Source organism: Elgaria multicarinata, chromosome 1 (assembly GCF_023053635.1).
Source record: "Elgaria multicarinata webbii isolate HBS135686 ecotype San Diego chromosome 1, rElgMul1.1.pri, whole genome shotgun sequence".
Lineage (NCBI taxonomy): Eukaryota > Metazoa > Chordata > Lepidosauria > Squamata > Anguidae > Elgaria > Elgaria multicarinata.
The window spans coordinates 120,740,921-120,753,973 of record NC_086171.1 but is presented as its reverse complement, the minus strand read 5'-3'; the positions used below and the strand labels follow the sequence as shown (position 1 = coordinate 120,753,973).

The 13,053-nt window shown below is 43.0% G+C and overlaps 1 protein-coding gene across 1 annotated transcript in view; it reads right to left on the bottom strand.

Moving 5' to 3' along the window:
* Positions 1–9,902, bottom strand: part of OLFM3 (olfactomedin 3) — a 202,830-nt gene extending 192,928 nt beyond the window's left edge. Inside the window, exon 1 of the mRNA XM_063135636.1 lies at positions 9,619–9,902. Coding sequence (XP_062991706.1) covers positions 9,619–9,687 — 69 coding nt within the window. The 5' untranslated portion in view covers positions 9,688–9,902. The remainder of the gene's footprint in view (positions 1–9,618) is intronic.
* Between the last annotated feature and the right edge of the window lie 3,151 nt (positions 9,903–13,053).

Sequence of the window (13,053 nt, the reverse complement as noted above, 5' to 3'; positions counted from 1 at the left end):
TAAAAAAAGGACACATGGCCACTCTAGGAGATCTACACACAATAAACACCCAAAGGTCTGGCTGTCCATTAGGCAGAATGAGGATTTCAAAGCCAGAGGCTGACTGGGCATGGATGGGAATTTTTACTCCAACCTATCTGGAGGGCACCCAGTTAGGGAAAGCTTTACTAATGACTGAAAGTGTTTACATGGTGCCCATTCAAACGACTTTCACAAAATGAGCACTGCTTCCTGAGATTCTTTTGCCTGGCAATCCCATGAATGAAACCTGGGACTTCCTTCACAACAAGCATGTGCTATAACCGACTCCTCTTAGTCCCTTGGCTTCAATGAACCTCTCTTTCTTAGTCCAGCTTCAATACTGGGTAGGGATGTCTGGACTTTGTGAAATCCTTCCTGGGTATGTTTTGTGGATTGTGCAGTGCCATTCGTTCTGGCGTCTGTTCATAGACAGATTAGATTTTTCCCCATTATGGGAAAAATACATAAATGATTCTGTAAGAAAGTTCACGCAATTTACATAATTCCTGTTAGTACCTAACTTTTAGTATACTGTACCCCATTCCATTCAATTTTTCTTTGTGTATATTTTCCAGCATGTCATATATCTCAATAGAAATGTGCATATTTTCCTGCAAATGAATTTGGGTAAATTTCAAGAAAGTAAAACAAAAAATCTAGAAGTCTGCGGACTTTGTGCAGCCTGGGGAAACCGGTCCACAATGGCTTCCACAGGTCAGATTCTTCAAAATCCAAACTGATTTTAGTCTGTCTTGAATTTATTCAGCATCCCTAGTACTGGGGACTGTCTTTATAGAGTGCCTATGTGTCCAAATTTATATATGACAATACTCTATTTGAAGAGCTGACAGAGGACAGATCCCTATTTGAAGCACTGTCCTGTCTAATTCCAGTAAAAAGATAAAGAACCATCAGAAAAGGAAAAAGAAAAGCTGGGCATTGAAGTTGCCCATCAACAGCACCTGGACAGCAGATCATGTGCTAATAGAGCTCTTCTACACGAGGCTATTAATTGCTTTCTTTACTTTCAGGGTTTTCCCCCAGCATTGAGATTTGAGCTCTCTACACAAAGAGCTTTTCCTGTCCTGCTTTTCCACCACATAAACTATTGATGGAGTGGTGCTATAACAGAATAGCTCAAAATCACAAGGAGAAACAGGGTGGTCAGGAATAATACCCCATTTTCCTTGTTCTAAAAAACCAACAAACCCTGGGAAAACACTCTGAAAAACAGAAGTGAAACTGGAGGATCACATCATCTAAAGCAGTGGTTCTCAACCTTCCTAATGCCGCGACCCTTTAATACAGTTCCTCATGTTGTGGTGACCCCCAACCATAAAATTATTTTCGTTCTTCTCTACACGATCCATTGTCATGGGATGGTTTGCTAATGAAAATAATACATAACAATAGCTTTCATAATACAAAAGATGATACATTACATAGTTCAGTCAATACAGTTTCCTAAAACCGTCGGAAATATGTGTTTTCCGATGGTCTTAGGCGACCCCTGTGAAAGGGTCATTCGACCCCCAAAGGGGTCCCGACCCACAGGTTGAGAACCGCTGATCTAAAGGGTCCATAAACAACCATGAGTAAAGAATCACAAGTGCACAATAAAGCTCACAGATCACCTTGTCAGGGTCTTCCCCATTATGAGCAGTTATCTTGCTTTTTAAATTCTAGACATTATTTCTAAAATTGGATCAATACATATATATTAGCATATGCAAATGTTATGCAAATTGGTACTCTCTTTTGTCCTCTTTTGAGGTGATGCATAAGTGGGCATCCTGTGCCACACAGGGGCTTAGAGTGAACATAGGGCTCATCTACACCAAGCAGGATATTGCACTATGAAAGAGGTATATAAAAGGCAGGAGTGACACCAAGCAGGATATAGCAGTATGAAAGTGGTATATGGTCTGTGTCAATGGGCCCCAACAGTTGTCAGTGCACTTCAATACCCCTATAAAGCAGTAGTGTGGCTCCTGCCTTTTATATACTGCTTTCATAGTGGAATATACTGCTTGGTGTAGATGTGCCCATAGTCTTCACCTTTAGCCATGTGGCATAAGGATTTTACTTACAGGATCACTGCATCAAAGGAGGCAAACATTAGTTAAAAATGGTCTACAAGAATCTTGTGGCTCACAAAGCCACGTATTGTGACTTACCAGATGTTTCATAACCACCTTTTTATTCAGAAAGAAACAAGGGCTTATTTAACCCCTAACGGCTCCAGACATGGCTGGTTATTGTTATGGAATGGTAAAAATGTGGAGGGAAAGGCACTGGAGTCCGATGGCAAAGGAGGAGGCAAAGCTCAGGCCAGAGATAATTTTATTATCCTCTACGTGTTTTGGAGGGATTACCTCCTTCTTCAGGAGGAGGTAATCTTATTAACCATAAGAGTAGTACCTTGTGGAAGAGTAGTATCTTGTGGACAACACCTTCATTCTTTTAAACAAAGTTTTAAGGGGCTTTTCAACAAAAGAATACTACATTTCCTTAGACAACTTTAAAAAGAATTTTTAAAATTTAATAATAATAATAATAATAATAATAATAATGACATAATATAAAATTGTAATTATTTCTGTATAAACATATGAGAAGCAGGGCTGAGCAAAACATTGTGATGGAGTGTTTCTCATAAAAACTTTCATCTGGTCTGAAAAATACCCTCCCTGTTAGTGATCAGGGGACTTGAAAGAGGACATAATTGTTCCCAGGTATGATGGCGGTGTTCCATTCAGAGCAGGGCAATGTGATGAAGGTGCTCTGAATTGGCTTCACAATGTTGTCACATAGCCAGATCTGTTTAGCTATGTGGTATCCTGATTATCACACTCACAACTTGATTCCCAATGGACTGCAATCACTATTCTTAGGAAGAAAATGTGGTTTTTTTTTGTGAAGGTGGGAGGAAATGACTGTGAATTCATCCAGCATTTGCAGAGTAATTATTAAATTATTACGATCCTCTGATCTTTGATTGATGCATATTGGAGGAAGAAGCCACAATCTGAGGGGGCGTAGGAGTGACACCAAATGCAATGGGTGCATCATTCACAATTTGCACAGTGATTATTCACTGATTACCATGTGCTAATCTTTGACTGCTGCATACTGAAGGGAAGAGAGGAAAACCCCTTCTGCGACAGCCAATATATGATGAATGTTTTAGATCCGTCAGATATCGTACGATACTTGCAATCCCCACTTGATCAATATAGCCACATCAATCCACCATATAGAAAATGTCCATCAAACAAGCATAAAAGGTGACATTTCAAACTTCTGCTGGGAGGAGAAGGAGTTGTTGCCAGACTTTTGTATTAACAGCAGAAAGTACTTGTATGACTGTATCTGTTTCTCATAGTTAATTATTCAATGGCTGATGCGGGTGCATTTTTCTGACAAGAGGAAGCCACCTATTTTGAAAAATTGCCCAGTACAAAGCAGTCTGCCTATCTCAGCCAGAACCTACCTGACTCTCAAAAAGAATGGCCTCATATGTCATGCAATGCAATGACAACCTAAGCAGACATTCTCTCATGCTTCTCAACACACACGTTCCCGTGGCACTGCACAAAACGTTCAGTAGCCAGCAATATTATGGCCTCCCTGGCACCCCATCAGGAAAGTAAGGTGAGTGAGCCAAATTAAAGATATCCTTCAATCAAACAAATTCTGGTCAGTTTCTAAAAAAAAGAAAAGAAAAGAAAAAGCCAATTTCAAAACAAGGGTTACGAAGATGGCTTGTTTAACCAGTTACTCTTAAAACTCACAATCTCCGGTTTATACGGAATGATAAAACTAAATGCTACCAAAGTTCTCCTAGCAACGTGAAAGGTGGATGGGTGTGTGAGCCTTTTGCTTTGCTCTGGCTTGTGCACATAATGCTAGACCAGCATTCCCCAACCTAGTGCCTTCCAGATGTTCTCGCTGGAGGTACTGGGAGTTATAGCCCAACACCTCCGGAGGGCACCATGCTCCAGTAGTACATCATGGTTGAATTAATGCTTATTCCTACAAGAATTGATCACATGTAGGAATTTTGCCACATGCCTCAGAAGGTCCCAGTTGCTTGGGTCCAGGTCATCATTTTGCAAAAAAGATTAAAGCCTAGTCCAGAAACCTAGGTGATGTTGCAACACTGCATCCCAGCCTGCCCCAACATTATGCTCTCCAGATGTGTCAGAGTACAATTCCTACTCCCAGTCAGCATAGTTGATGCTGCCTGGGGATGATCGGCATCTCCATACACATATACATTTGTGCGCATGGAATTAGCCCTTCAGTGAATGGGAAAGTCCTTGCAGGGGAATTCCATGTATGCCCTAGAGTCCTCTCATCTGCATGGGATCTTGGACTGGGATGACTGTATGAAACCTTCTATCAGGAGATTCTTATCTTCACTTTCAGTCTGCTGTTACTCAACATGGTGATGGTTCATTCTGTTCTTCTGCAGTGACGATTTAGTTATGATTGAATGACATCTTTGTAGCACAAGCCTACCTACAGTATATAGAGCACCAAGGTCAGCAGAAGCATTATCCTTCTGCAAAAAATAGTACAGAGATGCCATCTAGCAGTGATGCTTAGGAATTCTCCAGATTTTGAACATTTCACTCTTTCGAGTTATCAGAATTAGAGTCTAATGGTCAGTATATCTTTTTATGTTTCTCCTTGCAATCCTTTGAATCCAGTTTGGCTTTATGCCCAAGATCTCAGCAATAGGCTGAGAAAAAGAATATCCCTGAAGCATATTATTATAATGAGATTTCCCCCCACCCTTACATATTATTCTAAAAATGGAAATTCTAATCAGAGGCTAATTAATACATGTGACATTTCAGCAGGAGCATTGAAATAAAACTGCACATTAATCAGCATTTAAAACTTGCAGAATTAATTAGTGCTACGTTTTCATTAATGTCTAAGTGCAGTCAATACTCTGCTATATTGAAATGGGAGGGGAGGAATTTAACCCATTCCTGAATTTATTCCTCTGTAGAAGATGACTTAATAATCATGCAACCAGTGTAAAAGCCCCTTAATTAGGGTTTCTCACCCACCCCAGTAACATAGATCACCATGAGGTGGCGATACATAAACACTTTGCCACTGTTAGCTGTAAAAGACTTCATGCCATCCTAGCATCTAAGGATTCAGATGGTTTAGATTTCCAGATCTTTAGAAATCACCTATGGATTCTGAGAATCTATTTGAGGCCTCTTAACAAAAGAAATTATGATGTATTCAGAGCAACGTTTGTGTACCTACTTGATGCATCTTAAAGAGCAATGTTATCCATCAAAGTATGTATATTCTACGGTGATGTGTAGTTTATCTGGGTAAAGCTGTAAATGGATACGACAGATATAAGTAGGGCATCTATGATTGCAGATAAGCACAAGTTTATCAGACAGTTTGACAGTCTTTTGAGAATATATGCATTATCATCACTACCGCCATTACTATCACGACCTCCTCTTTTTCCATGTTACTGTAAAGCACCCTTTCCCAACCTGGTGGACTCCAGATGTGTTGGAGTGCAGTCCCCATCCTCTCTTGACCATGTTGATGGGGATGATGGGGATTGTAATCCAACACATCTGGAGGGCACTAGGTTAGGGAAGGCTGCTGTAAAGTATAATAACCCCTAAGTGATCCAGAAATAAATGTGATGCGATGCGTTCCTAACTGTTGGGTTTAGGTTACCTACTTTAAAAAAGGCAAACCCACAATTCTCAATTCTATTTATTTGATATGTTTGTATATATAATAGATAGATAGATAGATAGATAGATAGACTTAAGAAGAACCCTGTTGGATCAGACCAAAAGTCCATCTAGTCCAGCAGTTTGTTGGAAGCTGCTCACAAAAAACCCACACGCAGGATATGAGTGCAACAGCAACCTCCCATCCATGTTCCCCAGCAACTGCGCATGTGCGCACACACACATGCACAGAAACATTCTTGACAAACATGCCTGAAACTACTTCTTACTGAAGTTTCTAATTTTGTTCTTGTCATTCTCTGCTTAAGTTTACAAAATTTTAATCTTAGGAATTCTTCAGAGTTCTTAATTTGATTTCTATCCTGACGTTTAATCCGGAAGGATCCCCCAGGGCGGCTTACATAAAACCATACACTACAGTAAAATTGGGATTGCTTTAGCCCCTTTTGCAATGTTAAAACAGCCTTCCCCTGACCTTTTGACATCTTCTGAAGTGCCGCAGACAGAACGAGAGGCCACTGCCCTGTGTTGCAAAAAGCACTGCCGCAAATGCTTGAAGCAGTCAGACACAAAGTGTATCTGTTCCTTTTCTGTGTCTCAGCTCTACCACTGGCTTACCAGCATGTGGAGGCTTTTCTGTCATGGTGTACATGGGGCGTTATCATAGATAATTAAGGACCAAACTAGACATTCGGGCAAACACAAATAACAGTGTGTCTGTTTTGTTTTGTTTTAAAAATACAATGAAAATTAGTGGTGGAAGCCTGCCATGAATAGCAGGCAAATGTTAACTGGAAAAGAGCTGTTTTCTCCTCCTACTCAACTACCCACCCAACTCTTTTTCTCCTCAAAATGGTTCATACTTGCTTTTCCACCTGTGGAATGAGAGATGTGGGTACCAGTTTCTTTTTCCCTGTGGGTGAAAAAGTAGTCTGTGTGTGTGTGTGAAATTCTGAGGAGAAAATTACAGCCAGACACAGCAGCCCCTCCCACCGCTCAAAATAGTAACCGCCCATGGCTGTTTTTCATTGAAAATCAACATGTCGGGAGACTGGACATTTCCACTCATCTGTAAGGCAGTACGTAGTCTGACCTTGTTCTGACGGGAACTTGAATTCATCTAGGTGCTGCATAGATTAGGATACACCTACTTCTAATCATTGTATTTCCTTGCCATTTTTTCCTTGGCATTTTTCCCTCACAGTTTTAACATTCTCTCCCCCACACACACCTCCCCACCTTTCTCTCATATAATATAGGAGGGAGCAAAAAACAGAGAAACTTTCTTAGACTTAAACTTTCATTAGTCTGATGAAATGGGCTGTAGTCCGTGAACGAGCTTATGGCACAATAATTGTGTTAGTTTTCAAGTTTCAACAGAACTTTTTGGTTTGGGTTTTGGTGTTTGTGTTTGCTACAAAAGATTAACACAATTACTGGAAGTAACTTTAGAACTTCTTTATTTATGATATATTTATTTATTTATTATAGCAGTTAGTACTGTTTTATTCTAGGACAAACCTCTTATTCTAGGGCAGCCTTCTTCAACCTGGGACCCTCCAGATGTTTTGGACTTCAAATCCCATCAGTCCCAGCCAGCATGCCCAAGCACCAGGAATGATGGAAATTGTAGTCCAAAACAGCTGAGTGGACTCTTTTTGGAGGCTGTTCTAGGATAATCCTTTAAGTTGTCATTATTCTTTACTATTTACAGCAGCAAATTTAATTTTTTTAAGTATGTTATATCTTCTCCAAAAAAGCATGCAAGGTAGAAAATTTATAATCAACATCTATTTTACAGATGAGGAAACTGAGAGCAACTGGCTCAAATAAAGATACACCACTCCCAAATCAGGCATCTGATAGGTGTGTATATAACTTCTGTCCATATAGTGGCTATCTGTAAGACACTCATCCAGGCTGAACCCCCAAACACGTTTTCAGTACTAAGGTTCAGCTATGTCTCATGTTTTGAGCTCTGCTCCCTTTTCAACCTTAAGCATAAAATGCATCCACAATAGGTCTTTCATCAAAATGGTTTTGACAAATTATTGTTCAGCAAAAAGGGCAAAACTTCCATGAAATCAACACCCCCTCAAGCACAAATTTCCCCCAGTAAAGATTTACTCAGTATCTGCAATGTATGGGTTCACCCCTACCCCAATATCTAAATGTTGATTCCCAGTACACTGTTTTGTCATTTTAGCTCAATTGCCAGTTTGAAGACCGTTGCTATATTTATTCCACACAACCCACATTTCACGATTTCGATGTGAGCAAATCTGACATCTAACGAGACACAAAACACTGTTTACAAGTGCTGAAAAAGTCCACACTCTTTGTCTGGCACTTCAAATGCCTCAGTAAAGCATATGCCAAGCATACCATGTGGAGACCACACACAATCTGGAGGGCCAGCGACAGCTAGTATTTTTTCACATGCATTTTCTATCAGTCTCGTCACCCAGAGATTTCACACAGTGCCAATCGTCCAGTCATAGACTTGGGGTTAATGTTGAGCAGAGCACGCACATCATCTGGCCTACAGCACTTCAGGCATCCCTTCCTAATGGCTTTAGACAAGTCTCATTTTCAGGGTCTGATGGAATGGTTTTCAAATTCCCAGCTAAGCCAGACAGCAGCATTGTGCCATATATTCTCATCATTCAACTCTGGAGCAAATCTCATTTGATTGTAGAATCACAACTTAAAAATAATAATAATGACGCTCTTGTGTAACTTGGGGGCAAGCATGATTGCACATGACCAGAAGCAAGGGGAAGCCCAGCGTTTTCCTTCCCGGTGATATAAAAAGGCACATGCCTTTGACTCCCCCCTCCCCGCCCCAGCAGCTTTGGAAGGCTGCTGCTGCTACTACCCTTGCTTGGAAGGGCTGAATCTTTGATGCATTCCCTGTTCACTATAAATAACCTTCCTCTTGTCCATTGCTGGGCTGTTCTAGTGTCAATCCCAGCTAGGAGTGGGACAGTGTCCAGAGTTCAACAGATATGGCATTGTCTCCATGGGGGAAACCAATAGCATCCTAGTGTTCTAACCTATCCATCACCTGCCTCATTTCTATGTCGTTAATTCCACCCACCCCCACCAAAAAACGTGAATAGTAAGACTGGGAACGGCGAAGGAGGGAATCCCAACAACATTCCTAGAGCATGGCAAGTTACAGTGTCTGCTTGGTTGTCAGGCTGTTTTTGTTTTAAAAAAAGAAGAAAAAGGTTTCAAAAAGAAAAGAAAAGAGCACCATCATCGTTCCAGCTTTGGGGCAGATAAGCTGCAATCTCTCAGCGCTGTTAGCATTATTGCCCAGTTTCCAACATCGCGCAAGGTGACAAACACGCTCACGCACGTAGCGTTTTCAAACAAATAAACCCAAGCCAGGCTCAATGCGTGTTTGCAGAATCAGACGACCCAGGGTTCCTCCCCTTCTGGCAAAACTACAGGGCATGGTGGATCAGATGACAAAAGGATGCACGCGGGGCGGGTGGGGGTTGGCTTCTAATCTTTCTTTTCTTTTCTTTCCCCTCTGGCCACCTCAAAAGCGAACATCTCCCCAGAGATCCGCATTGCTTACTCCATCCCAACAGTGCGGATGGCGACAACTTGCCGCCGAGGTTTATTCCGAAGGGTTAGGCGTGGTAGCGGGGGACGAGGGGGACTAGTTCCACAGACATCCAGGCAAAGGATGGAGGAGAGAGAGAGAGAGAGAGAGAGAGAGAGAGAGAGAGAGAGAGAGAGAGAGAGAGAGAGACCGAACGAGACTTGAGCCTAAAGACCATTTCTGGGGGTGCGGTGGGGGGGGGGCGGAGATCCCGGCTCCTCCATCTCCTACCTTGGAAGGCTCCAGCCCGGCCAGGAGAGCCAGCAGCAAGAGGTTGAGGAGGCTGGCGAAAGGCTGCATGCTGATCCCGGAGCTGGCGGCGGCAGCGGCGGCGGCGGCTCTTCTCCTCCTCCTCCTCCTCCTCCCTTGGACTCTCCTTCATTCAGTCACTGCAGGGACCACTCTTACACTTTCTGCACGCCCGCCTGCCACAGCCAGAATGCTGGGAGCAGCAGCAGCAGCAGCGCGGCGGCGGCGGCGGCGGCGGCCCGGGGGACGCTCATTCATTCCGCAGGCATCCTTCTTAGCGCGAGGAGGGAGGAGGAGGAGGAGGAGCAGGCGGGGGCGCCCAGTCGAGGCGAGCGGGCTGGCTGGCCCTGGCGCACGCCCCGCCGGCGACCCCTCCCCTTCTTCGTCACAGCAGCCAGCCCAGCCCAGCCCAGCCCGAAGAAAAGTTTGCCCGGACCCCGAGGAGAGCGCGCGCCCGGGAGCCCAACGCCGAGGTGACGTCGCCGCTCCCGCGCCGCCCGGAAGGGGTGGGTTGGCAGTGGGGAGGGGAGGCATGATGGTGTGGAGAACGCGGAGACCATTTTTCTCCCTCTCTCCTAATACTAGGACCCAGGGTCATCCCATGAAGCTGATTGGTGGGAGATTCAGGTGAGATCAACGGAAGGGCACCTTCCCACAGCACATCCTTAAACTATGGCATTCACAACCACAAGATGTAGGGATGGCCACCAATTTGGATGGCCTTAAAAGGGGGTTGGATAAATTCCGGGAGGAGAAGGCTGTCAATGGCTACTAGTCCTGATAGCTGTGTGCTGCCTCCAGTAGTGGAGGCAGCAAATGTATGTACACCAGTTGCTGAGGAACATGGGTGGGAGGGTGCTGTTGCCCCTGTGTCCAGCTTGTGGGTCCCTTGTCAACAACTGATTGACCACTCTGATCAGAGTGCTGGACTAGATGGACCCTTGGCCTGCTCCAGTATAACTCTTCCTATTATCATCTTAAGGCAAATCTCTCTGGTGGCTAAGTGAGGCGAATGAGCTGGCTGCAGAAGCTCAGCATGGCAGGCCAGAGGAGAAATGAATTCCCAGAAGACAGTTCAGAGAGAGGCCCTGCTAGGTTTTGGGCATCCCTGACCTTGTCTTAGCCCAACTGCATCGAGGCAGCTGACAAGATAAAAAGTGATAAAGTTATAATGAAAACATTAAAACATCCATTAAAATGCATCCAATAAAGACATAAAAAAACACACAAATAGAAACAAGACAAATCAAAAGACATCAATAAGAAAGAAAGTAACATCCACCTGATTAAAAAGGGAATTTGGCAGCAAATCAGTTCAGATGCTCAAAGCCTGCCTGAATAAAAACATCTTTGCCTACTGGCAGCAGGTTAACGAAGATGGAGCTATTTTGACCTTCTTTGGCAGGAAGCTCCAGAATTGAGGAGCAGTCACCAAGAAGTCCATCAAGTGTGCCCCTGATAATGGAAGGATTGACAGAAGGGCCTCTTGCAGGGATTGTAAAACCCAGACAGGCTCATGTGGGAGAGTGTGGTCTTCTAAATAGTCTGATGCTAAGTCATATAGGGTTTTAGAGGTTATAACCCACTCTTTGAATTGTGCCTGAGAATGGACCAGTAGCCAGTGACACTGCTGCTACATGATCCCTATAGCAGGTCCCAATCAACAATCTGGCTGCAGCATTCTGAACCAATTGCACTTAATCAATGAAATTTTATGGGCAAATAAGCACCAAGAAAAACATTGAGGGGATTTTATCATATTGAACCTCTTAGGTAGGTTGCAGCTATGCCGAAGAAGCCTGTACACCGATGTTGCATGAAGAAAGCTTTCTACCACTTTTCTACTACAGCAAAAGTGCTCTGTGCTACAATGCACAGTCTGCTGAAGTGTGAGCAGAAATACACTCAGCTCTCTGCTGTCACTTCTTGTTTGAGGGGCTGCTTGTTAAGAGTAAAAAACACACACCCTGTTTTTCCGGGATGCCTGTCTGCCATTACACATCCTCTCACTGAGGAATCACTGACAACCTTCCAAGGAACCCCAGAAAAACCCGCAAACAAAATTTGAAACCACTGATCTAGTGGGAATGCTGGCTTTCATCCATCTAATGGAAATGGCATTAAGAACACACACACCTGGGTATGTCAATATCCTCTGAACAATTTTAAGGTGCTATAAAGCAGAACCAGTAAAATGCTTAGCCCAGGATACCAGACTGAAAGCATATAACAAATGATCATGATTAGTTTCCCCAAATTTAATTTTAAAGATTCAAAACTGTATTAGTGTTTAGATGTGTAATAAGTCCACAGCCAAAGTTCTACCACATTAGAAAGCCATTTGTTAAAACTGCATGGGTAGACCTGGTAAAAGAAAATGTAGGGAGCTGAATATGAATGAAATGTGTTTAATTTAAAACAAGATCAAAGTTGAGTCAGTAAAAACTTGCAAATTGTTTAATGAAGCCAGGTCCAGATCAGACTGGTCAAATCAAACCATAATGACAAGTCTCTGGAAAAAATAATACAATTGACAGAGGGACATGGGTTAAAATGTTATATGTAAAATACAAGGACGATACCTAGTGGGACTTCCTCCGTGAAAAGTGGAGTGTTAAAGTGGAGAATAACTATTTCCGCAGAGACAGGGTGTGAGTAAAGATGTTCCTTTGAGGAAAGGAGAAAAGAATGGCCAAGGCTAAAGGTCAAGGAACCCTAAAGGAAAAATATAAGTCTTGAATTCTTTTTCATATACGGTAGAATCTACAGATGGAAAGCTCTGCTCTTCCTTGTGCTTGCTGGTGAAGGTTGTAACCTTAGCTGAATAAATCACATTCTTGTGTCTGCAGCTGTATATATCAGGACTCTTATGGGATGTCCTACCGTATTACCAAAAATTTCTTTTTAAAGTGTAAAATGAAATGAAATGAGGATTGTGTGACACGAGATACCCTACGATCAGCGTTCTTTTGGACACTATGGCAACACTGACACCATTTTAAAGTGTACATTGCACAAATCTGTTCAGTGTGCAACCAAACTGCCAAACAGTTATGATCACAAGCACTAGTTACACTCCTGACTTGACTACGTATCTCCTGTGTACCCGACCTTGCAGATTTGTTCAGGACTGAGCTTTCTTCTCATTTCCTGTAAGTTGTTTTGCTTGTAGAACAGCAAGAAACCCAACTCTGCTATTGTGTATGCACTCAACAGGGAACCCCAGGTAATCTAATTCTCTTTTGGATGTATCTGTATAGCCCAGTCTTCCCCAACTTGGTGCACTTCAGTTGTTTTGGACTACAGCTGTCAGCATTCCTGTCCATTGGCCATGCTGGCTGGGGCTGATGGGAACTGAAGTCCAAAACCTCTGGAGGACCCCTGGTGGGGGAAGGCTGGTATAGCCCATATGTTTCT